Genomic DNA, 27,065 nt, shown 5'->3' with positions numbered 1-27,065 from the left:
CTGTTCGGGAACTGCCTCAAACAATATGTGCGGTAAAACTCCGAGCTGTGGTGGTCTCCTGACCTTGGGGGCCAAAGTTTAGATCGTTTAAAATTCGCAGAGTGTACCATTAAACAGACACTGCTGTTTGGACCTAAGTCAATTTTAACACGGTTGCTATTTTAAATTACCTGGTATTCCCAAGCATGAAGGCTGGGCATGATATGAAAGATCCAATGCTGGAAAAAAGTTATTAACTATTAATCATTTACATTTTTGCTTTTTTGAGGGTTATACACATACCTTAAGAATTTGAGATTTCCAATGATCTATGACTATTATGCTAAAACTGTCTGCGGAGTACAAAAAAGCAAATATTTAGGGCTAAAAAAGCAAATAAATGTTTACTTACTATAAATATATCACAACAACTATAAAATACAGAGTGATAAAGGATACCTACTTCCAGGCATCCTGAGCAGTCCATTCCTATAACTCCATGTTGATTAGTAACCGAGCAAAAAACATAGCACTAAAATACAAACTCTTTATACATTTCAGAAAAGTAAGAGGACTTGAAGCAAATTGCCTGAGGTCAGGTTTTTTAAAATTTATTTTTTAACAATTTCTCTTTTTTTCCTACAAGAAAGAATAAAAAAAAATATAAAATTCTACAAGTCGTGGACCTGAAATTGCACTAAATTTCTTTTCTCTCAACAGAATTAACGGCTGCTTCAAATATTTTACATCTAGACGAAACACTCAGAATGGTTTCTCTTATATCCTTTTTCTTTTCTCTTAACGTTTGTACCAAAAATAGTAAAATCTACGATGGGGACGAGATGAAAATAATAACAGTGTAAAACGGAGATAATGTCAATTTCCAAAGCCCAGAGCGAGCGGGGGAAACGGAATTATCAAAAATAAAACTCTGAAAATTGCTACGAAAAATTAGGTTAGTGATGGCTGCAAACTGGATCAGTAGTGATACCCCTGAATAAACAGAGGCTTGGCTCAATGCAGTTCTCGTGCACTGAAGAGCAAAGACAATGGGGTAAAGCGGTGTTTTAGATCTGGTCTTGTACCCTCCACCAAGGGATAAAATGGTGAGATTAAAGTCTTTCGTGTCTCACTTTCCTTAATCCGATGATCTGCAAAGACCTGTGCTGCTTATGCTTGGGAGCAGTGAAGTGCACTAACGTGCTGTTTTAGCTTGTCAAGGTTAGATTTCATTATTTTGCTACACCTACACCCCTGGTGACTCCAAACACCTCTACTTTTGAAGCAAGAGGATCAAATGAGGTGCTACACACAGCTAGAGCCCGGAGAGAACATAACTGACTGATTTTCAAAATCAAGTTTGGAGGCTAGTCTCCTACTACACACGGCACAGTTACTACAAATGGGAGAGAAAGTGAATCCTCTGAGGAAAATCGTTCTTGGCCTAAAGGAAAGCTCGGTCTCCAACATCCCCCAGCAGTCCAGTTCTTTACTCTGAACTTCCCCTGTGTATTCCTGGCATATCTTCCCCTCTCTTAAGAGAAGATAAGAAGGTTATGTGGGGTCAGCATGCCTGAAGATATATATCCCTCTGACTCTTACCTTCCCATTAAGGGTGCTTGATGAAATCATCCTGAATGCCATGTAGTCTCTTCTAGAGGCATATTACATGGGCTGCCCTGTCCTTAACAGGCACTCATCTGGAGAACTCCACTGAACTGTCTCTAGAATTATCAGACATGGGGTCTTCATGCACACACCTGTCTCTTACCATTCCTCTTTCCCCTCTCTCAACCGCTCTATTTGACTTTAGCAAAGTAGTCCTGTCTGGGCCTGTATGTAGCCCCTGCTTAAATCCCCCAGCCCCTCACTTTAATCATGTTAGGGGGGCTTGCATATGCCCCATGCCCTCCCTACAGATATTCTAATAGGCGGAGAGAATAAGACTGCAGGAGGTAACAAATGTGTTCTTTCCACCCACTGCTATCTCTAAAATGGATTTACAGGACCCCGCCTGCATATCTCGCATATCTCCAACTTTAGCCCTTCTAAAATAGGATAGGTGAAAGCAGGTCATTATTTCCTGTGTCTAGAAAATACTCAATAATTTCTCCTCTCAGCTAAACCCTCGTCTAGAATGAGAGGTTGCTGCAATATAATGTCCCACCCACCCCCCCCCCCCATATACTCCTTGTAGGCCGCCATCTCTATTAACACTTTTATATATTGCAATGAGTTCTCCTCCCTACTGTGTACATAGTCTGCAATACTTATTCAAACACTTATATGTCTTACCCCACTAATGATCTGATTTTAAATTAGACTCCTTTACCCCAAAGACCTGTTTGCAGCCATCAATCACTTATCCAGATTTACAGACCCTGATTCTAGTGAACTTCAAACAGGTGTTAGTTATCACCAAAATCCTAGACTACGTGACCCTGGCCAGCATGAACCCTGACAGGTAGACCTGTGCAGCTCCTTAGAACTGATCTTGACTGCCATGGAAGCCTTACTCTCCTGTGTGACTAAAAGTACAAATTACTCTCCAACTTGTCACCATTGAAAGGATGCAGACTGAACAGCAGTACATTTTTTTTTTCTTTTTAGGAAGGTCCGGGATTGGCTCCCTCCAGATGGGATGTCCTGCTGGCCATCAAAACCCCCCAGCAACTCACAGTGAACCCCGCCCGCTCTCAGAGCCAGTATACTCGTTACATCTTCTTGTGCCCTTAGTCTATTCGTTTAATTACCGATTCCCGCTTGGCATTCCTGCCTCCTCCTCTTCTTCTTCCTCCTCCTCCTCCTCCTCGTCCTCCTCTTCCTCTTCTTCGTCCTCTGAGCTCTCATCACTCAGGTTTTCCCCATTTGTAGTCTTCAGTGCCTCCTTGTGTTCCTCACCAGGTCCTGCCATGGTGTTCAGTAGAAATGACTCATCACCATCTTCAAGCACCGACATACATGTGTCTGCTGCTGGCTGTCCAGGATACTCTGTCTCCTCATCTTCGTCATCATACTCCTCCCCATTAAGGCTTGGACTGTGGTCTTCTTCCATTCTGCAGATCCCTGCGTCGACCTCCTCAGATAGAGATCCACCCCTTGTATCACCCACGAGGTCTGGGTCCGAAGTCATGCTTTCAGGTGACGCAAGTGTTGGGTCTGGATGCACAACAGTGCGATAGAACTGGCTGGGACTCGGTGGCACAATGTAGCTGCCCCTCTCACAAGAAACGCCAGAGTTCTTTGGGTTGCGGGCCACCCGATCTTTCCTCCGTGACTTCCTGCTGTGGTGCACTTGCTGGTGTAGAGTCATCAGCTCCCCAGAGGAGGTGGCAAAGGGACAAAAGAGACATCGGTGTAGTGCTCCCTCTTCTCCAGAGTCCTCGAGCGAGGGCCGGCGTGACAGGTCCAGTGGCTCAAAGTCGGGTTTTCCATTTGCCAGAACGCGGCTGGTGCTGCTTGGCTTCCGGCGGGAAGTGCGTGGACGCTCTGCTTTTACACTCTGGTGCTCAACAGGAGAGGGGTGGCGGTCATGGGCATCTGATGGCCTTGTCTCTGTAGGCATACTGGCAGTACTCTGACTGCTATCACTTTTCTCAGGAGTTGTGTAGGAGAGCAGGGAAGGGTGCAGTTGCAGATCACTCCCTGACAAACTCTGGAAGACCTTGGCCAAATCTGACAGTGTGTGAACTGTTTCACCTCTTTCCTTGGGGGCCTTGGTGGGATAGCCTGCTGCAGGCCGGGGTGGAATCTGTGTGGCGGCCCAATGTTGGGGAAGGTACACATTGCGGTATCGGCCAGCTTGCACAAGAAGGTTCTGTTGGAAGGTGCCAGAGGTCTTAGCACCACCCTGCCCACGTCCTGTTCGTTCCAGGGCATTGGCAGCATTCTTCTGCTCACGGTGGTGGCGCTGCAAGTGATACTTGAGAGATCCCGACTGGGTGCCAGCATAGTCACAGTGTGGGCACTTGTAGGGTCGCTCGCCTAAGGAAAGAAATACAAATCAGAGATTAGGACATGCAAAAGGAATGAGTTCCAGAAAAGTACCTTCCATAGGAGAGGGGAATTTTGTAAAACACCAAAATAAATGTCACTTGAGGTTTATAACTCATGAGAGCACATCTTTGTAGCTTTATACCTGCTATACACTAACATTTTGCAGGATACTGCCATATCATAAAAAAAAAAAAAAAAATAACAGGCAACTTTTTCGCAACAATGCAATGTAAATCCTTCCCAACAAATCTATTTTAATTTTCAAAGTGCAACTTGAATATTCACATCGTTCTTGCTTTGATGAGCCATTGACTGAGATCGCTCATTTTCTGAACATGACCCGTCTCACCAGGAGATTGCCATGTACATTTTTATAAAATGTCAAGTGGATAAGTATTTCCTTTGGAGTAGGTTTCTGTTGCAGAAGCACTAGTTTTGTACAGAGTGTCCATCAGTGCCTTTAATAGAAGAGGGATAAGAGGGATAAGAGGCAGAAGAGTACTGAAGGTCCCCAGATTCACTCGCCACACCTGCCTTGTATGGTCATCAAGGCTGAAGCCTTTTATCGCAATGTGTAGGAGTACTAATCTGCCACCATATATCTCTTTTGTAACAGAGAATTAAAGGCTGTTGAGGCAGTCATTTTTTATTAGGTATTACTCACTGTTTAATTTCTGATCAGTAACATAATATTATCTATTCTGCAATCCATTTTAAAGACTGCCATCAGCTAGTTCGCCTGATCTCTTTAAGCTGTATTGTCTTTTCTCTTTCTTCCTCACACCTCATTCAACATCATATTCAAGGGTATTCTGGCATTCACTCTGAACACTACTTTCTGCTGGAGATTATGAAGAAAACCAGTAGCTCAATAGCCAGAATGACATCGGAAATCAAGCACCTCTTCAATAGTAATCTTTGGTATGGCCTCATCACCGTGCTGTTACTGTAAAACTTAATGCAAGGTATTTTTGTTTTTTTTACCAAAACATGCAACCCTGAATCAATGTATTTAAATGACCGGCACCTGGAAACCATTTCCTATGATAAGTATTTTATGGGATATTAAGCTATTGTTTTTAAAAGTGGCTGTTTATTTTGTCAGAACTACTATTTAGTACCAAAAATACACCATTTGTAGAGCCAAGTGGAAAGTCTTAATCAGTTATGTAAGGGATATCCACTCAATATTTGAACATGTATAGTTTTGCCTGGCTCCTTTATACTCTGAGAAAGGCACTAAATGCAGCTGACCCAACAGATGAGAGCCCCCAAAGTCTCAAAATAAGCATATACATCAGTATGCGCTAAATCGCGCTCCTCATATTGAAAGTTTACTCCCGTACTAGACAGCATTTCTTCCATTTCATCGGACATCATTGCCCGGTTGTGGGTTTCTCGTTTTCTACAGTATTTTCAAACCTAAAACATTCACAGTGAGGTCCTACATGTTTTGACCTCACAAAACTTAAAACAATGCATTCGAATAAGGGTATAGAATTTTGCACAGCTCAAAGGTCAGTCTATTGTTCTGCACTGGTGTCTATGGTTGGAAGGTATGCGTCAGCCCCATCAATTTGGAAAGGAATGTTAATTATGCCCACGTTGAGAAGTTTTGAAAAACAACAATTCCTCTATCCGACATCTTGTATATGACAGGCTTCGATATCAGTATTGGATAAAAGGTTTATGCAAATTTTCTAACCAGCAGTCCTAACCGTGCTTCGGAAATATTAGCATATGCTGTTAAATTTTGTTGCAAGCAGACATACTTAAAGGTCAAAGGGTGGAGGAAGAAGTGCATTGGTAGAAGGCATTTGGCTCCGATTCCAGACAGGCTTTTCAAAAGACAATTTGATATCCACTTGCAATCTGATTAATAATGTGTCTTAAGTATTCTTGCTAGTTGTTATGCTGACCAAGAATGTCCTCTAATGGATACAGTACCCACCACCCAATGTACCAGCCAGTGCCACAACATTTTGGCTTTCCATTACATCTATCTAGATCAAGTTTCACAGTGCTTTAAGATGTAGCACTTAGTGGCCTTGTTGTTTATTCCCAATAGGAATGTCTTGTGGGCTACAATTGTTTCATATAACTAGTGTCTCACAGTTCCCTGGTCTCACACACATACATGCAGTTGAGAACCTGCTTACTCCAAGACAACTTTTTGTTTGTCCATTCCCTAGTGAGAGGAAGCACCCATTAGAATAGTCCATTGGGAAGGGGTGCTGGAAAATCCTCCCACTCTACTCTTGATGTTGGATGTTTTTTTAAAGTCATTAATTCCTCCGAAGGTCATTATGTGGGAATCTTACTTTTTATGTTCTTAGATTTAAGACCTTGCACACCTCAGGAAGTTATTGTCCCTATAGTTTGCTGCATTCTTAGATTGGCGCAATAAAAGTATTATTTTGTGGCTATGCCATCATCACATTCCAAGTTTTATGTTCTATTTTTTAAATGATATGCAAGTATAGGCTGAGTATGCAATTTGACTGGGGCTCCAATCATTTACTCAAATGCACAAAGCATCTATCCCAATGAGAAGTTATGTCTCAAATCATTACTGTAAAGTCCTGCGGCCACACTCTACCTGAATAGCTTCACCCTGCCTATCAACATACAGAACTACAGCCCCCACACATGAAACATTTCACAGAGGTAGTAAACTATGTCTACCCTACCTCTAACCACAAGATGGAGGACAGTAAAGCTCACCTTTAGGACAGTCTTCCTATTATCAATTTGTTATAATCCAGGTCAACATGATATTATGAACTAAGTCAACGAAAAAAGCATATAATCAATAAAAGGACTTGTGGATCCTTGCAAGCAACTGAAAGGAATCGACAGGCTATACCAGTCCACACTAACCAGACAGGCCTCCCAAGAACAAAATAGATCTTCCACCAACTGCTGGTCACTAGAGTACTCCAACCTAGTCCACCACACACTAAATGAATAGCCACACTCAAAGCAAGCACATCCATTAATGACAAAAAGGATGATAATGAAAGGCATCTAGCAAGTTTCTTCACTAGAAGTCTCATAATGAAAATCAAATAAACCAGGACTAACTGTTTATCTGGTCAAATATGTAACCCCCCCAGCCCAATTCTTTATTTACACCTATTAACTGTTACAGATTCATGAAATCACACACTGGAAAAACTCCTGCCACAGCCAGCATAGGAAACTGGCTCGAGAACATAAAAGATAAATCTATAGATAACAGAGCTATCCCTTGGGGTTAGATTGTTTTATAGGTTCAGACAGCATGTTGTGAGGAAGGCAATATATGATGTTATGAGCAGTGAATGATGGGGCACAAGTTATAGTGAGCTCACTAAACTATAAGGCATATTTCAGTGGTTTATGGAGTCTTAACCCCTTCCGCGCTGATGACGAGCTGATCTGCCATGCGCTCACGACGAGCTGATCTCGTCATGTAACGTGGTATTTACAAAACCGCCGTGCACAGCGGGAAAAGCCGCCGCAGCGATGCGGTTAAGTGTTCTAATGAGACACAAAGGTAACGTTCAACTAGAATGTCACTTTAACCTTTCATTGTTTGAGTGAAAAAAGATATATGGATTCATACCGGTCTACCAAAATATTACTAGATTATTAAAAATGGGGTAGCTGTTAAGCTATTGAGATGATAGGTAGGCTGAATAAGCCAATGTGGAAATGGGATGCAGAACTTATGCAGGCGTCTGTCCAACTATTTTTAGCCCTACATTATTAAAATCTCATACCTTCCTACTCACATTTTTAATCCTATTGTTTCATGCCAGCATTAACATCTCCATGCTCAGTTACTTAAGCCAGCTCCTCAGGAACGGCTTAACATTGGACAGCTTTTCAAACAAAATAGCTTTCGGGAATATCTCAATATTGTCTTCAATAAAAAATTGTTAATGCTCTTGCTGGTTGTTAGAACTCTGTGGTGACTGCAGTTGATTAATAGAGACTTAACGGTCAGATATCTGCTGGTGTTAAAATAATACATGTTGCTCTCTGAATTTCAGACTTTCACTGAAATGGATGAGAAACATTCGAGAACACAGAAAATTTCTTTGAGAAAAAGAACCCCCTCATTTTGTCATTTCTTTAAAAAAAAAAAAAACTAGGTTTTCTAGCTTTTAATCAATCCCAATGGCTTAAAGTGTGTCCCACTTTTGTCCTTAATACAGAATGTTAGTGCTCTAGTTGTTCATTGAACACTGCGGGAAGCTGCAGTAGCACACTGGGGAGCTAAGTGAATGCTGCTTGAGTTAAAAGTACATGTTTCCGTTTGCTTGTCGGAATGTTTTACTGACGAGGATTAGAAAACGTGTAGAAAACGTGTCGTCATTTTAGCTTTGTAGAGCACTAAATAAGAATAGGATTCATATTCTTGGCAAGACTGCAATGTAATGGGTGAGAAACCTCTTAAAATGATAGATACAGCTGTGAGTGATGTGGCTAAAGAATAGTTTTGGTCAATCATATTCCTGGCACTTTACTATCAATGTGCCAGGAGTGTTTCAAAGCAAAATGTACTTTCATCGCCTGATCCTTCTGTGTCCAAAAGCCTTGCAAGTGGTTTTTCCAATACTTTAACAGGGGAAGTAGGCTGTGGCATACATTTTGTAAGACACTCCAGAATCTGAAATATTGGACATTTGAACGGAGGGTGGTTCATCAGTTGCAGATTGAGTTTGCAGTTGAAGATGTCTCATCAACAGTAATGTCGCTGTAGATCTCCTTGATGAAAACGTTGCAGACTTTTTCTTCCTAGATGGTGTTGTTGATGGGGCTTTGAAGTCTTTAGTCATTTCTGTGCTCGCCGCACAAGTTACTTACCTTTGGTAACAATATATCTGTAAGAAACATTAGTAGTGATCTACTTCGATGCGGCCACACGCGCTGACGTCAGTTCTGTACACGACTTTCCGCGGCAGGAACACAGAGCCAGGCAAGAAACTGACCAATGGTGCCTTGGAACTAGGGCCCTGGAAGGGATGACCTTAACCTTAGGAATCAGTTCGCAGAACGGGGAGGATGGGTGGGGCGGTAAGGAATCTATCACTACTAACGTTTCTTACAGATATATAGTTACCGAAGGTAAGTAACTTGTGTATCTGAAAGAAACACGTAGTGATAGATGCCATACCTTCAATAGATACCCCAGCAATAAAAACTCCAATGGTGGGTCTGCCAACCAAGATCGCATCAGAAATCTTAGAGAACAGAACGGCCAAAGAAGCAGTCTATCCAGACTTGGCTGTCCAGGCCGTAATGCTTGGTAAACATGTGCAGCGAGGCCCAAGTAGCTGCCCGACAGATGTCATGCAAGGGAACTCCCCGTCCCACAGCAGTAGTGGCTGCCGTCGCCCTGGTTGAAAGGGCCTATAGCCCCAACGGAGGCTCCTTTTTAGCCAAAGAACAACAAGCCTTTATGCCCAGAACGACCCACCGAGAGATGGTCCGCTTGTGCATGGCACAACATTTCTTGGCGCCCATGTAGATCAACAAAGAGCTGGTCATCGACCCGGAACTGTTGCGAGCGGTTCAGGTAGAATGAGAACGCACGTTTTGGATCCAGGCGGTTGAGCATCTCCGTCTTTTGAGGGATGCGGAAAGAAGGTGGGCAAAGTGATGGTCTGCCCGATGTGAAAGGCAGTGACAACCTTTGGCTGAAAAGATAGACGAGTCCTCAGAACCACCTTGTCTGATGGACAGTGAGAAAAGGAAGTTTAGAAAAAAAGAGCCTGGAGCTCACTCACTCCCCTGGCAGAGGTGATGGCCACCAGGAAAGCGGTCTGTAAAGTGAGAAGACGAAGAGGACAATTGTCAAGTGGCTCAAAGAGAGCACATATCAGATATGTCAGAACTAGGTTCAAGTTCCACTGAGGTATTATGAAAGGAACAGGAGGAAAAGGAGGAGCAATGCCTTTTAAGAATCTATTTACAACAGGGAACTTAAAAAGGGAAGGCTGATCTGAAAGCCCTAAAAAGGCTGAAAAAGCAGAGGGATAGCCATTGATAGTGCCCAGAGCAGAGACCTGCTGGGCCAAAGAAGGAACAGAAGGACCTCTGAAAGAGGGGCAGAAAGGGGATCCACAGTCTTTGCTGTGCACCATGCCACAAACTTATTTCACCTGCAGGAGTATACCGTCTTCGTGGAGATACTCCTGGCTGCCAAGATCACATCACAAACTTCGGAGGCAGGTCAAAAGACGTCAACTGCCGCCGCTCAATCTCCAGGCAAGGAGGTGGAGGCTGGACAGGTAAGGATGGAGAACAGTCCCCTGTTGCTGCAACAGAAGATCCTCCCGAAGAGGCAGTCTGATCGGGGGATTGATAGCCATGGTGAATAGCTCAGGATACCATACTCTTCGAGTACAGTCCGGAGCCACAAGAATGACTTGGGCCCGGTCGCGCTTGATCTTCTTCAGTACTCTGGATATATGTGGAATAGGCAGAAAGGCGCATAGTAGACCGCAACTCCACTCGTGACGAAAAGCGTCGCCTAGCGAGTGCCGCCTTAAAAATTCCAGCGCACAGAACTGAGGACATTGCGCATTCTCTTCTGTGGTGAATGGATCTAACCAAGGCTCTTCCCACTGCTGAAAGAAACCTTGCGCCACATCAGAGTTCAGGCACCATTCATGATCCATCATGCCAGAGCGGCTGAGTTTGTCCGCCCTGGCATTCAGAGAACCTGCCAGGTGTTGAACCACCAGGAAAATGCCCTAATCTCTACACCCTGCCCAGCGGCAATACACCTTTCACTCGGGCGCACACGGTAGCCTTTCCAGAATTGACTACATCTTGACTCCGGCGGTTCAGGCATCGGCCGTCTCTGGAGCCCGCCTTATGGCCAGAGGTATATCGGACCACTCCCCTGTCTGGGTATCCTTTGACTTTGGTACTGCGGTGACGACCAGGGTGGCGCCGGTCAACCCCTGGTACTTCCGCAACCCCAAGACTCGAGACCTCCTAGCTAAAGCCATCGACCTGTATTTCACTGAGAATACGGGTACGGTAACGTCGGCCCTATCCCTCTGGGAGGCCTTTAAGACTGTCCTGAGAGGAGAAGCTTTCTCCCTGATAGACGAGGTGCGCAGACGAAGGGATGAAGACATGGTGCGGTTGGAGTCGGATATTGATGGCCTGGACTCCCAGTTGGCGTTAGATCCGACGCCCGAACTGTTGCACGCTCTCTCCCTAAAGCAGTCGGAATATCGAGCCACTGCCACTGACGCTGCCAAGGCGATGGGCAGGGAACAGCAATGGAGGATCTATGATGCGGGGGACAAGGCGGGCAAGCTCCTTGCCTGGTTGGATAGGAGGGAGTTGGCTTCCCGTGTAGTGCCTGAGATTTTGGGCGAGGACGGGGTGGTTGTTACAGACCCCAGTGCTATCGCCTCGGCTTTTGCCGACTACTTCGAGACGGTTTACACCTCAGTCTCCACCTTGACTGGGTCAGACTCGGTCTCTTTTCTGGAAAGGGTAGAGCTTCCTTGCCTGTCGGACACCGAGCGTGACGACATGGACCGGGGTATTACGGCAGATGAAGTGGCGCTTGCGATATGGTCCCTGCGATCTGGCAAGGCTCCCGGTCCCAATGGTCTTCCGGTGGAACTCTACAAGATTAAAGCTGATACTGTCGAAGTGCCCCTGCGGCGTATGTTCTTGGAGGCCCGGGAGGTTGGCGAACTCCCACTGGATCAGCGCCTGGCCACCATCATGGTCATTCATAAGGAGGGGAAGCCCAGAGACCTTTGTAGATCATATCGCCCGATTTCTCTGCTGAATGCCGAACCCAAGATCCTGGCTAAGTTGCTGGCTAATCGGCTCGTGGGTGTGATCGCAGACTTGGTCCATCCAGACCAGTCTGGCTTTATACCCCACCGCAATACCGCCCTTAACCTTCGGAGGCTTCACGCTGTCATGGCGCGGGTGCACAAGCTTTGCAAGCCGACTGTCCTGGCTTCACTGGACACAATGATGGCGTTTGACTCTCTCGAATGGAACTATCTCTGGGCGGTGTTGTCTAAGTTTGGGTTTGGCCCCGACTTCATAAGTTGGGTCCGGCTTCTCTATGCCTCCCCGTTGGCCAATGTAACGGTCAATGGCCGGATGTCTGCTTCCTTTGCCTTGCGCAGGGGTACTAGACAGGGTTGTCCGCTATCACCGCTCCTTTTTGCCTTGGCGCTTGAGCCGCTTGCTGCCTGGATCCGCACTCACCCTGACATCTGTGGGATCAAGTGGTCGCCTGGCTTTGAGGATCGAGTCTCGCTGTATGCGGACGATATTCTGCTCTACCTTACCTCCCCCTGTCGGTCTTTGATTGTGATGTTTGACGCATTGTGCACTTTTGTTGGGTACTCGGGCCTGGTTATCAACTGGTCCAAGTCTTACCTCTATGTGCTTAGCGGAGACACTCCACGTCTTCCCAGGGGCTGTGCGATACAGGTCTCGCAGCAGGGATTCAAGTACCTGGGCATCTACATATCAACGGATGCCCGGGCACGATACGCCAACAATTTGCTTCCCCCTCTTGCGCGCCTCAGGCGCGATGTGGAGGGCTGGAAAAGATTGCCACTGTCCCTGTTGGGCCGCGCGGCATTGTTCAAGATGATGTCCCTGCCGAGATTCTTATACGCGCTTCAGAATACGCAGGACCCCGTCCCTTCCAAGTATTTCAGGGAAATCGAAGGTCTACAGCGGACCCTTTTGTGGGAGGGCAGGCCGCGTATAGCCGTGGTTAAGCTGACCATTCCGTGGTATGACGGCGGTATTGCCTTGCCTGATGTCTGCCGGTACTACTGGGCCTCCCAATTGGTTGCGGCACTGGGGTGGAAGGGTAGGCTCACTATGGCCACTCCCCTCTATGACTCCGACTTGCTGGGTAGGTTGTGGCACTCGAAGGGGTTTGACCGGTGGGACCTCATTGGCATTTCCAAGGTAGCTGATGTTATGGCCAGAGGAGAAATTAAATCTTTTGAGACTCTGCAGACCGAATTCCAACTGGGTGCCACGGAATATTTTAGATATGCACAGTTGAGACATCCCCTTACGTCTACCCTGCCTGTTGGTGAGACGGTCCCCGAGTCGTCCCCGCTGGAAGATAGGGTGCTGGACGACAATATGCCGGACAGCGCCATTTCCCTGACTTATAAAAAGCTAATAAATGTTCGGACGGACCTGTTGTTGAATGTGCGTGATCAGTGGGTGCGTGATGGGATTGAGTTGGATAATGAAGATTGGCAGTGTGCGGTGTCCTCCCCCAAGGAAGCAGCAATTTCAGCCAGGCTGCGCTTAGTTCAGCTGAAAATACTCCACAGGGTTTACGTCACTGGCCCCAGGTTGATTCACATGGGGCTTTCCCAGGATGGCCTTTGTAGGCGAGGATGTGGTGCACTGGCCACCTTTATGCATACCATTTGGGAATGCCAGGCCATTGCCTCCTATTGGGAACGGGTGCATGCGGTTATGCGTGACGTGACTGGTGTTGATTTGTCTGCGGAAGCTCGACGCTGTTTGTTGAACGTGTGGGGCCCGACTGACTACAATAATGCGCAAACCCGCTGGGTCACGCTAGAGAACATGGTGGCCAAGCGAGATATTGCTCAGAAATGGGGCGCCCCGACACCCCCCTCCGTGGGTCTCTGGAAAACTAATATGGACTGGTGCATGCTCCGTGAGAAAACTGTGTACTTAGCTAGGGGTAAGCCCAAGATGTGGGGGAGGATCTGGGGGGCATGGAATGCATACAGAGGTGACATTTGTGTGCCCCCTGACGTAGGTCCGCTGGAGGTTCGTCTTTCACCCTAGCCATTCCCTCCGCCCAATGTTTCACTTAAACGTAATCCTGTTTTTTCTTCCCCCCACAATTGTATGCTCTTTTCGGTATGTTTCTTTCAAAATGTTGACAGGTCCCACTCGCCCCCTGGATTTGTGCTTTACCGCTTCTATGTTTTGCCTTGCCGCCTTTTCCTCCCCCCCCCCCCCCCCTTTTTTTCCTTCTTGTTCCTTTTAGGTTTCTATCTTGTTTCTTAGGTTTATATTTATATTATAAAATTAAACCGGATTGCTCCTTGGATTGTTTTGTGCACACCTTTTCTCCGCTCTTATAATGCTGCCTAGCCTCAGGGATGTAAGGCTGAATAGCTGTGTGCATTGAATCATCAAAAAAGGTTTTCCCCAAAAAAAAAAAAAGAAGAAAGAAAAGGCCCCAATGTTCCAGCCATGTCCAGAGGCGCAGAGTCTCCTGACATAGGGTCCACTAACCCACCCTGCCCGGTTTGTTGCAGTATCACATGACGGTGGTGTTGTCCATGAACACCTGCACTATTCTTTCCTGGACAGAGGGAAGGGATGCCTTCAGTGCAAGACTGATCGCCCGAAGTTCCAGAAGGTTGATGTGGAACACTGACTCCGCCGGAGACCAGAGACCACTGATCTCCGCCTCTCCCATGTGGCCGCGCTATCTCAGAAGAGACGTGTGTCACAACTGTGTGTTGCGGTTGGGGAAAGGAGAGGGATCTGCCATTGACCCAATCGTGATTCGTGAGCCACCACTGCAATTTTAGTGCAGTGTCCTCCGAGATCAGGACGTGATCGGACAGGCTGCCCTGATGCTGGGCCCACTGGAACTTCACGTCCCACTGCAGAGCCGGCATATGCCATCTGGCATGATCCACCAGCAGGATGCAGGAGGCCATCAGGCCCAGTAGCCGGAGGGTCCTCCTGACCGAAACCCAGGATAAAGGCTGAAAGATCGGAATCATAGCCTGAATATCCTTGACTTGCTGCTTGGGAGGATAAATCCATAACCGGTCCGATGAAGAGTAGCTTCTGAGAGGGAATTAGGTGCGACTTCGGCATGTTGTTGGAGAACCCCAGAAAATGTAGGTCGGCCGACCGTAGTCTTGAGGTGGGAAACGACTGCCTGGGGTGAACCCACCTTCAACAACCAGTCATCGAGATAGGGGAAGACTGGAACCCCTGATCTGTGCAGGGTTTCCAGGCCAAAGAGGAGCACGGTAAACCGAAAGTGCTAGTGGCCTACCGTGAACCGCAGGTAACGTTGGTGGGCCGGCAGGACGGGGATGTGGAAATATGCGTCCTGCAAGTCCAACGCTACCATCTAGTATCCAGAGTCGAGAGCAAACATGACCTGAGCTAGCATCAACATCTTGAACTTCTCCTTCTGGAGGAAGCGGTTGACATTCCTGAGGTCCAAGATAGGACAGAGGTTCTTGTCCTTCTTGGGAACCAGAAAATAGTGGGAACAACAACCACAACCTACTTCTGGCCCAGGAACGCACTCAATGGCCACCCTGGCCAAGAGGGCCTTGCCTTCCTGCTGAAGAAGCGCAAGATTGTCCCCCTACATGCGGTGGTACTGAGGTGGCATGGCTGGAGAGGTAGTCTCGAAGGGGAGGTAGTAGTCCTTTCGGACAAGTTGTGCCAGTGGGGAAGATGAAGGTGAATTCTGCCGCCCACTGGTGTTTGATGGGTCTGAAAGTTCAGACTCAGAAGGCTTTGACGTGGATGCTGTGGGCGGAGGTGGACTGACCCGCCTGCTGGACCCCAGAAACGCCTCGGTGGTTCCCACGTCTGTGGCCGCGCAGAGGTTGTTGTTGCGCAGGTCTGTGGCTCCGAAATGAACATGTTGGGGCACCCCTACCATGGCCACGATCGGAGCAGAAAGCGGAGGAGTGCGAGTGGCCGACAGGCCCAACAACTTGGCCGTAGCCCCTGAGTCCTTAAAGCGTTCCAAAGCACTATCTGCTTTATTGTCAAAAAGGCGAATGCTACCATAGGGCATGTCCATCAAAGTCTTCTGGACAACCCCCGAGAAGCCAGTTGTTTTCAGCCAGGCATGGCGCCGAAGCGCCACCATCGTGGAAATCTCTGCCCAGAGAGTCGCCGGTATAAAGCCCACAACGAATGGTGAACTCAGCTGTGTCTCTCCCAGCTGCTATAGCTTGGGAAGAGTACTGTCCGGGCCTCCTCCGGACAGTTGGGCAGCACCTGTGCAACCGTGTCCCACACAAAGTGGGAATTACGGCCCAAGAATCATGCAGTGTTCACCGGCCGCAATCCTAAGCTGGTAGATGAAAACAGCTTCTTGCCAAGCTGCTCCAGCTTCTTGGATTCCCTATACGGAGGCGCGGAAGGGAACGCCCTCTATGAATCAGAGGCTTGGGAGATAAAGAAGGGGTCGCCCGGAGCCGGGCGATGACATTGAGCCACGTTCCTCTCCACAGGAGCCCCTGTGTTGGGCCTGGACCAAGTGGCCAAAAGAACATCAGAAAGTGCATCATTAAAAAGGAAGCAAGGGCTCCTAAGAGGTTGTTGCCGGCTGAAGCAGTTCTGTCAAGAGGTTAGTCCTGACGGTCAATGTAGGGAGTTCGAGTTGGAGGGCCTTGGCCGCCCTACGCAACACCACTACATAACTTGCTCCCTCCTCCGTAGCCACAGAAGGAGGAGCCAGCATGCCACGGTCAAGTGAGGTGTCAACATCCCCCAAGTCCTCTGCCAAGTCAGGATCATAGTCACACTGTTCTGTGAGAGGGTCCTCAGACCCCTCTCAGTCTTCCTCTTTCTTCTGAAGTCTGTGAGACAAGCTGAAACTATGAGGACGGACATAGGGGTAGAAAGGCCCCATCGGCGGTGGAATCTGCATCGAGCGATGCCAATCTGGCGCCGTGTCCTGTTCAGGGCTGAAACCGGGACAGACATCAGCGGTAGCACCTGACAACGTTGGAGGTGGTGCCGGAGGAGAGGTCGACACCGGTAGAGGTGTTATGAGGTCAACCGGTGTCACCCGGGATCCGAGCTCGGATCCAGGGGGGTCCTGCTGCGCCAGGGAAGGCGATAGAAGGGCAGGACACCTAGTCGGGCGCGTAGGCACACCGGCGGGGCCAGACGACCCAAAGATTCAGATCAGGGCGGCAAGAATATCTTGCACCTGAGCAGGCGTTGCCGACGGACCCGGAAAGGGTGGGTAGGCCGGCGGCGACGTCGCAGGCTCCGCTGGAGCCGCGGGTGCCACCAGCAAACTCAGCCGTGACGGGCGAGGGTAAGTCTAAGAACGACGACGTTTCTTCGACTTCTTCTTGGAATGCTTCGACTTACCTGACTCCGAGTGCGAAGACTTCAATCCAGACGAACGATGGCGACGGCTCCGTGACCGGTCCCTGGAACTCCCACTGGACAGGGACCTTGAGCGGGGCACGACTTGGCGTCGTGATCGCGTCCCAGGCCGTAGAGAGACACACAGTGCGGGTCTGTCACCGAGATCATGCGGCGATAGTCTCTGCAGTTCTTGAATCCGGGCATTCCTACGACACCAGGAGTCTATCGACTCAAAAGAATTGAGACAAAAGGCCTTGAAAAACTCAGTCAAAAAGTGACTGGTGGCACTTGCTCTTCCTGGATCTGCACTTGCTGGCACAGAAAAAGAAAGAACTGACGTCAGCTCACGTGGGTACATCTAAGTAGCTCCAGCGACGTCATCTCTGCAACAACGACGCGCAACAACGACGCGAACAATGCACACGGACCCTCATGACGAAGTCTACCGACGCAAAGGGTACTGCTGACGAAAACTTTCTGGATCTAGTCTGATGCCTGGGGGTCATTCTAAGCTAAGGAATCTATCACTACATCTTTCTTTTAGATGACACCAGCATCTTAGACAATGTCTATGCAGGCCTCGAAGTGGATTTTTCTCTTGAGGAAATTGTACACTTTTTTGCTTGACGACATGTGACTGCTTGTCGAGATTTTCAATGAAGGATTGACGAAGACGGATGGTGAAAAGGGTACATTTTGAGGATCAAGAGAAGGGATTCTTGATTGAGGATGCGATTTGGAGAGAATGGTTCCAGCTGAAGCTTCGGCTTCTTCAGGGAATGCTGTAACTCAGGAGACCTCCTGGGATCTTTATATTTTTTTCAATTGCCCATTTTGAGGTAGATGGATCCTCTTCATCTCTACCCATTTCAGAGACTAGTTTTCTCATAGATTGAGACCTCTTGTGGGTTTCAGTTTGATTACGAGCCTTCATCTGAGGCAGTGGTCACTCGATTTTAACAGCCAAAGCAGAAGTTTTGCCTCTGTATCTTTTAAAGTCTAAGATTAAATGTTTCTACATATCTTTCAGACTTAGGCTTGTGAAATGGATGAAGGTAATAAATACAGCCCTTATAAGCGTCAGCAGTATATAACCTATGCCACAAAGTCTAAAAGGGCTCTTTTTAGCAGAATCAGACTGAACGAAAAACTTAAGGATGCAAGGGTTCCGAATTTGGTTATGAAAAATGTCTTGTAGGCCTAAAAGAATTTAGAACAATGACTTATCTGAGGTGATCTGAGCATAACTCAATAGGGACTCCCTTTACAAACAATGTGCGGTCGAAATCAGGAGGATAATGCCTCTCTAGGTGTAAAAGACACAATTGATGGAAGGAATGCAGAACAAATCAAAACATTCACCTCAGTGAAGAGATCTGGGCTAAATCCATCATTCTTTTGCTCACCATGCCACCCCAGTTTAGACCTGGCCATATGCAAATCAGTCTGGACTCTGTGCTTCATGGGAACAGTCCAGCCAGAACTGCCAAGCCAGGTCCACCCTGGACCGGAAACAAGCATCCTAGGATAGGTTTCTGGGTTTCACTTTAGGTGTAGCCTTCAATCAGTCTGGTTATCTCTGATTGGCTGAAGTTAAGATTCTCTTTAAAATGATGTGACTAGGCTTTGCAACAGCTATTGTTATAGCCGCTAAGCAATGTCTAACAGGTGACTGCTATTATAAGAGTACTATGCTTAATGACAAAAAGACGTTTCAAGCATGTGCATCTATGAAAGGTTCAAAACTGGAGAATTAAAAAAATGCATAACTGATACCATGTATAATATGGTCCTATATTGTTCTTTTGTGGACCTATATATACATAATTTTACTTTCAATAAGTTCTCAGCCGATATAGTAACAGACACCATTTCTACAAAACAGATATATTCTATATGTACATATCTATACATCTATATACAATTTTAGAATTATTATGGAGTAGTCTGAAAATAAGCGCAGCAGCCCAGATATCTAATTTACCTAAAGTTTCTACTTCAAATAAACCAGTAAACTGATTACCACCGTTGGCTAAACTGAACGTATGCATGGATTAACAGCAGAAAACGTACAAATTCATGTATTATCTTATAAAAATACAGGCATTCGTTTTCAGTTGTGGAATTCACTGGTACCAAGGTCCTCCCTTTATCTTCCTCATTCATTACAGTAAAACCTTCTGTTTGCAGACTGAAACGCGCACTTTCAACACCAGCAGCATTCTGTCAGTTAACTTCCCAGTAATCAACTGCAATGCCAATCAATCAATCATATCATTTGTAAAGCGCACTGCTCACCCCTGAGGGTCTCAAAGTGCTGGGGAATGCTGCTACTGCTCGAAAAACCAGGTCTTGAGGAGTTTTCTGAAGGTCAGCAGGTCTTGGATCTGCCGTAGGTGGATGGGGAGGGTGTTCCAGGTCTTGGCGGCGAGGTGGGAGAACGATCTGCCGCCGGAGGTCGCTCTTCGGTCTTGGCGGCGAGGTGGGAGAACGATCTGCCGCCAGAGGTCGCTCTTCGGAAGCGGGGGACAGTGGCGAGGTCGGCGGAGCAGAGCTGGCAGGTGGGGGTGTAGCAGTTGAGTCGTCTGTTGAGGTACGTTGGCCCGGTGTTGTGGAGTGCCTTGTGTGCGTGGGTGAGGAGCTTGAAGGTTAGACTCTGGTTGACCGGGAGCCAGTGCAGGTCTCTCAGGTGGGGTGTGATGTGGCTGCAGCGAGGGATGTCAAGGATCAGGCGTGCAGAGGCGTTCTGGATGCATAGGAGCAGTCTCAGGAGTGTGGCCGAGGCTCCTGCGAAGAAGGCATTTCCGTAGTTCAACCTGCTGCTGATGAAGACCTGAGTGACTGTTCTTCTCGTTTCAGTGGGGATCCACTTGTAGATCCTGCAGAGCATGCAGAGGGTGTTGAAGCAGGAGGAGCAGACGGCGTTGACCTGTTTAGTAATGGAGAGGGTGGAGTCAAAGATGACCCCTAGGTTGCGTGCGTGGTCGGTGGGTGTTGGAGCGGTCACCAGGAGTCGTCCCAGGCCGAAGGGGTGGATCAGAGGAGGAGGACCTCCGTCTTGTCAGAGTTCAGCTCCAGTCTGCTGTTCCTTGTCCATTCAGCAACGGCCTTCATTCCTTTGTGAAGGTTGGTTTTGGCGGTGTGGTTGTCCTTGATGAGGGAGAGGATCAGCTGGGTGTCATCGGCATAGGAGATGATGTTGAGGTTGTGCAGATATGCGACGTGGGCGAGCAGCTCTCCGGGAAGGGTGCTGTCTCGAAGGAGGTGTGGATGACTTTCCGGAGACGAGATGCGATTGATGTGCTGGTTTTGTTGAAGATGTGTTGTGGGCATGGGTCTGACTGAGATCCGGAGTGGATGGTGTTCATGATCTTGATGGGGTCGTCGTCGCTGATGTTGGTCCAGGAGAGCAGGGGGTTGGTGCGGATGGTGGTCGTGGGGGCGGAGGTCTCAATGGTTGTCGGGGCGGTCGTGGCGTTGAAGCGGTCGTGGATGTCTGCAATCTTGCGGTGGAAGGAGGCCAGCGAGTTGCACAGGTCTTGCGGGGGTGGGACGTCGTTGGTGTTGGAGATGGGGTTGGAGAGTTTCTTCACGATGTTGAAGAGCTCTTTGCTGTTGTGCGCATTGTTGTCTAGGCAGTTTTTGAAGGAGGGCCTTTTGGCGGATCTGACGAGGTGATGGTGTCTGCGGGTGGCGTTCTTGTGGGCTGCGTGGCTGTCCTGTGTTCGTTCACGGAGCCAGATCGTCTCCAGCTTTCGGCAGGTTTGCTTGGAGGCCCGGAGGTCTTTAGTGAACCAGTTGGCTTTCTTGTTGGTGTGACTGCTGGAAGGTTTCTTGATCGGGGCGAGGGTGTTGGTGCAGTCGTTGATCCACTGTCTGAGGTTGCGGGAGGCGGTGTCGGCAGGTGGGCTCTGGGCGAGGGTGGTGGTTGGCTGGTCTTCGGTGACTTTGCTCCAGCAGCGGCGAGGCATCTGTTGGGTGCAGTGATGCGTGATGGGTTTCTTGAAGGTTAAGTGGATGCAGCGCTAGTCGGTCCCGTGGAGTTCGGTGGTGTGGTTGAAGGAGATGTGGGGGCTTGCAGAGAAGATGGGGTCAAGCGTGTGACCGGCAGAGTGGGTGGGTGTTGTGATGAGTTGTCTGACACGCACCCACTCATGGGTCTGACAGAGATCCGGAGTGGATGGCGTTTATGATCTTGTTGGTGTTGTCGCCATTGATGTTAGTCCAGGAGAGCAGGCATTGAAGATAAAAGTGAGTCCCCTTCTAAATGACATTCCATTAGAATAGGAGCTGTTGAATTTAAAGCATAACCTGAGAAGCAGGCCGAAGTAAATGAGAATTGGGACGGTAATGCAGGCGTGACAGCAAGGGATAAACCTTTAAGGGCAAGTGCACTTTTTTTGTTACTTGAGGCATAATATTTTTTTAAAGTGAGTAAAAGTAGTTAAAGAAAGGTATCTGCATAAATACAGCATTACCTTTACTCATCTATTTACTGATCCTACCCCTTTTCTCAGTAGCTTAACACCACCGTCAGTTTACAATAGCAACATTTTGGTAAACGAATATATAGTCACTAAAAACACAAACGTTAGTGTGACAGGCTAATAAGACCATAGCTTACGGAAAAAAGCCTAGAAACACAGAACAAGCATTTACAATGCAATGGTCTCATCTTTGTTAAAGTTAGAGCTATTGGCATTGCAAATGTCATTTTTTCATTATTTATTTTAAACCGATAAATATATGGTATTGTCATTAATGTCAATAGGTAAGCATTAGAGAGTAGTGGAGTGTATTAGCAGTGATTAATAGTTAGTAGAGAGTGACTAGTTGATTAATAGAGTATACTTGTATAGAGTAGAGTAGGAGTGATTTGTAGGCAATAGTAGTTAGTGAGTAGTGTTTTTTCTTTTTTTCTTTCAAAAACCTTTATTTGTGATCACACATGTAACACCGCTCTGAGCCAACAACCTGGAGGCAGGCAGCAACGCATTTCTATAATCATAGAATTCTATATTACGCAGACAGAATGCCGACAACACACACTGTCCGGCGGTGTGTTATGTCTAATAGATCAAATATAGCATGTATACGTGTGATGTATATATATTGTGAACAAAAAAAAGAAAACATGAAAAAAATATAAAGTTATAACATTACCTACAATCCTACCCTTACACTCAGCCCACCTCATACCCTACCCTAATATTGAAGCTGTTAGTCAGCTATCTATGATAGCAAGTCACAACCAATGCACCCCGTATCACTCAACATCTCCCACCCTTTTATTTCACGTCTCACATTCCTCATCTCATTAATACCGAACACTTCACCGTCCTTCGTAACCTATACACCCCCATCCCTCTCAATCATGCTCTGTCTACACAGGTCCGTGCCTGTCTGTCCCAGCCAATTCACCAAAGGCTTCCATATGTCTACAGGTCTGGATTTCTGTGGCATAAGTTCCCAATACGATGTTAATTGGTCTTTGCAATAAACAGCTGACTTCATCCAGCCCGCCACTGTCGGTGGGGTCGCTCTCTTCCAATGCTGCGCAATCTGTCGCTTGGCAAGCAATAGCAAAAGAGCTACCAATTTGCGGGAACTGCGAGGTGTTTCCATCACAAATCCCAATAGAGCCATAAGAGGATCTGCCTGTAAATCTAGTTCAACAATGTGCCCTATATGTCCAGGCACCTCAATCCAGTACCTCTCTATCCGCCCACGTTCCCAAGTCAGATGGAAGAATGTTGCTTCCTGTTCCCCACATCTCCAACATTGTGTCGTTTTGGAGTCCAATACGAAAGAGCTGTTTCTGCGTACAATAAGTTCTATGCAAATAATTAAAATGTATGAGCCTCAACCGGTAATTAGGCGAAAGATTTTCTAGCTGAGAGCAGCAAAATAGCCATTGTTGATCAGTAATGACCATATTGGCTTCCCTTTACCACTCTGACCTTGATGAACACACTAGTACTGGAGCAGTGTCCTGGGTGATACTATAGATACGCGTTATCAACTTGCGAGGTGAGTTATTAGCCAGAGGGTCCTCCAGTGCCGGCAATATTGTTTCTGCCGCTGGAGAATCTGGGTATCGAGCCTTACATGCCGCTCGCAGTTGATAGAATAATATGTCAGAGGCAGTAGGGTCATTCGGCTCGCACATCTTCAGTGACAAAAAGGAATTATCCGGGTGTAAGTCGCCTGCAGTGTCTAGCCCGCGTTTGTGTGCTCTGTCCGTCACTGCCCTATCCGTCAATGTTCCCAATAGTGGGTTCCCCCCTATCGGCATAGATGGTGCAAAAAGCTCTGTAAGGCCAGCACGTTTAGCTACTTTCAACCATGCTGATCTCACAGCTTCAACCGTGTTTATATCTGTTGGGGACCTTCTATACGGGTGATAGACAGTTACATTGAGTGGGGTAGGCGCCGCCACATCCGTTTCAATAGCCATGTGCGGTTGAAAAGGGATCGGGTGATGCCAATAATGCAGTTATTGGGCCTGTGCACCATAGGCGTATAATTCAAAGTCAGGAGCTGCAAGCCCCCCTTGACTAAACGGAAGCGTTAAAAGGTTCCACAACACCCTAGGTTGTCTTCTTGCCCAGACCAATTCCAAAATAGCAGTCTTCAGACGTTTAAAGAATTGCCCTGTGAGTGGCAGGGGGATATTTGCAAATAAAGTAATTTAGGCAAGACGACCATCTTAGTTATTGCAATACGACCTGTCAAGGAGAGAGGCAGTGTTTTCCATCTCTGTACCTTAACTTCCGGCCAGGCCATTGCTGTACCATAGTTGGATAGCCATATGTCCTGTATTGATCTACTGATTCTAATGCCTAAATACTTGACCTCTTCCGTCACCCTTTCTATGGGAAATTCAGTACAACATTGTTTAGTATCATCAGTCAGTGGCAACATAACCGATTTTGTTCAGTTGATGTGTATACCCGTCAGGCCGCTATATCGCACAAACTCTCTCATCAGGGGGTCAAAGTTATCGACAGGGTCAGTCATATAAATGGTCATGTCATCAGCGTACATAGAAATAAGCAGACCTCTCTAAGTGAAACCAATGCTACGTTGCGGTCTCAAACGGGCCGCCAAAGGCTCAGTGGCAATGGCAAATGGCAAATAGCAGCGGCGATAGCGGGCATCCCTGCCTCGTACCCCTCGTGATGTCAAATGGTCCCGAGATTTGTCCATTTACCCTCACTCTTGCCGTAGGGGAAGTATACGATAGCCTTGTTTGTCGTGTAAACAGTGGGCTGAACCCCATACGCGTGAACAAGGCAAATAAAAAGCTCCACTCAAGAGAGTCAAAGGCCTTGGTAGAATCCAATAATGCAGCAGCCGCCTGTACCCGGGGATCTAAATAGTGCAACAAACCAAACAACACTCTTAAATTGTGAGATGTTGACCTGTCCGGAACGAATCCAGATTGGTCAGATAAAGCAATTTGGGGTAGCATAGGCTTCAATCTATCCTCCAATAACTTTGCGTATATCTTCGCATCTAAGTTGATTAAATAAAGAGGGCGGTAAGAATCATGGCAGGTCGGATCTTTATTGGGCTTCAATAGGGTTATCATGGCCTCCCTTACTTGTGGTCTTTTGAAATCTCTTTTTTCACATTAATTTGCTGTTGATTGAATATCTAGTTCAACGTGACGTAGCCCTGTTGTTGGTGTCATTAAATAACACCTCACAGAATTAATGTTTGCTGATGAAAATTGGATACAAATTCTATATTGTATATATATGGATTGTGGAATTGTATTGTATGTATGTTGATTTGTATTGTATTCATGTGTAAAGCGTATAGTGTTTTTCTCATACATTGATAAAAATCAAAATAACTAAAAATAACAAATAAAGAGGTATGAATAAAGGTTACCTAACAAACTAAATTGATACTAGTTTGTTCTGCTCAATCTTTGAGGTAAAAAGAAATGTGTCGTTGGTAATTTTGTATATGATTGAGATTTTGATGGTCCAACCAACTGCATGTCCCAGGACCTAACTCCTTGATTTAACAAAACTACATCACTGACAGCATCATAGTTGTATACAGCATAAAGTTAATGAGCGTGCACATGTGGGTTGATAGCATAGAAATAGTATAAGCTCTGAAGACAAATTAAATGGTGCATTTTAAAAAAGGTACATGCTGCACCATTTACAATCCATTAAAGATTGGGGTGCATGAGGTACTCCGCGTTAAAGAAGGTAAAAGCTGAATGCACCTGATGTGGGTTGCAGAGGTATGTATGCGAGTAGATTGAGGCTTAAAACCCCAAGTCTGCTGAAAAAAGGTTGTGGCTTAAAGCCATACATTAATACAATATACACAAGTGAATATCTAGCACATGCCCTAGTTAAATAGTATTACAGTGATGCAGACATACTATATGCTGTGCATGTTTATTTCCAGAACTTCATTAGAGATGTAGAGGCATTGCAGATTATTAAATAATGCAAAATGTAGGGGGTGCTCCACTTAAAGGTGGGCTACCTCATATTTGTGTTGTAAGCATAGCTTGAAAAATTGCAAGCCATTATGCCTATATTAGGAATGTGTGTACTGTAATTTACTAAACTATGGAGTGTTGCCCATAGGGCCAGACACAAGGGGTGTTCACAGTGGCAAATGTACATCTATCATTTTTGACTTAAACTTGCTGGTCCTGTGAAGTCTTTAAGAGGGTAATTCTAGTAAGGAGAACAGAAAATTGTCCACAGTTGTAGCATGTTGAATTACTTCTACTCCACATACCCAACTGGATGGTGACACAATGATGGTATGTTATAATCAGTGATGTCATTAATGAGATCCTCAATGTATTATTTAACAGGTCATGAGTGATGAAAGCTGCAAGGCCATAAGTAGTGCACAGTGGGGTGCAAGTTATAGTTGGCTCAATAAACTAAAAATGGTTTTAGACAGTTTTCACCTTATTTCAACACCCAACTAGAACGTCACATAAACCTTTCATTTTTTTCAGCGATTTTATTCATTTACAAATAACACACACACTTGTTTGAAAAAAAGGAAGAAACAAGGAGGGTTAACCAGAATATGCCTGACGCTGATCACCTCGCTAAACACTTTCGGTGTTCTTGTATATTTAGAACAAAGCAAAACAAAGAGCAAGTAGAGGTGTTCATAAAGTCATGAGATCAACGTCTTTAGCATTCTTCAATGCACATGTTCTTTACTAATTTTGTAGTTCATACTTTGATAAATGGACAGTTTTATCAATGTAATCTCTTCACAACAATTAGAATAATGGGATCCAAATTCAATCTTTACAATAATGGAGTCCACAGCTCATACCTTTCGCAATCCTACCATTTTATCAAGGCTCAATCTGACTTTTAATGATAATTATCTTGTGCATCAATTGTAAAATCAGATTGACAATTAGGTTTCCAATTAAAAAATGCAGTTACAACTACATATTTCTTTCAATAAAAAAATGCAGTGTCAACCACATAAGTCTTTAAATAAGATTATACACCCCATATTCAGTTCCACGAATAAAAAGGCAAACTATAATGATAATTAGACAAAAAATTAATCTGGGAAATTATACATCCCCCAGTAATCTACGGGGATCACATGAGGTCTTGACCGCAGACTAGCAACACAAAATGTTTTCTTGCTGAGTCGGTGTTCTAGCAGACATTGAGAAGGAGCACAAAACACACAAAAAAAGAGAACCAGAGACTTCGAAAGATTTACACAAAATATGAAAAGATGGAAAAAATGAGTGACAGACAGATTGATCAATAAGTTGGCAGCGAAAGAGCTAGAGGAGAGAAATGCCAGCAAGAGTGACAGTAAAGGAAACAGTTAAACAGGTGAGAAACAGAAAAGAAAAATGGCGGCTACAGCAAAAAACACAAGAAGTAAAGATAAAGGAACAACATGGTCTCTCT

General features: G+C 46.2%; 1 protein-coding gene across 7 annotated transcripts in view; it reads right to left on the bottom strand.

The window, feature by feature from the left end:
* Positions 1-564: 564 nt before the first annotated feature.
* Positions 565-27,065, bottom strand: part of ZNF219 (zinc finger protein 219) — a 425,855-nt gene continuing 399,354 nt past the window's right edge. For all 7 annotated transcript variants that reach the window (XM_086923060.1, XM_086923061.1, XM_086923064.1 and 4 more), the window contains one exon: positions 565-3,963. In XM_086923060.1, coding sequence (XP_086779186.1) covers positions 2,729-3,963 — 1,235 coding nt within the window. In that variant the 3' untranslated portion in view covers positions 565-2,728. The remainder of the gene's footprint in view (positions 3,964-27,065) is intronic.

Source organism: Lissotriton vulgaris, chromosome 5 (genome assembly GCF_964263255.1).
Source record: "Lissotriton vulgaris chromosome 5, aLisVul1.2, whole genome shotgun sequence".
Taxonomy (NCBI): domain Eukaryota; kingdom Metazoa; phylum Chordata; class Amphibia; order Caudata; family Salamandridae; genus Lissotriton; species Lissotriton vulgaris.
Note: the sequence above shows the minus strand (reverse complement) of the source record. Positions and strands in the feature narration are given on the sequence as shown.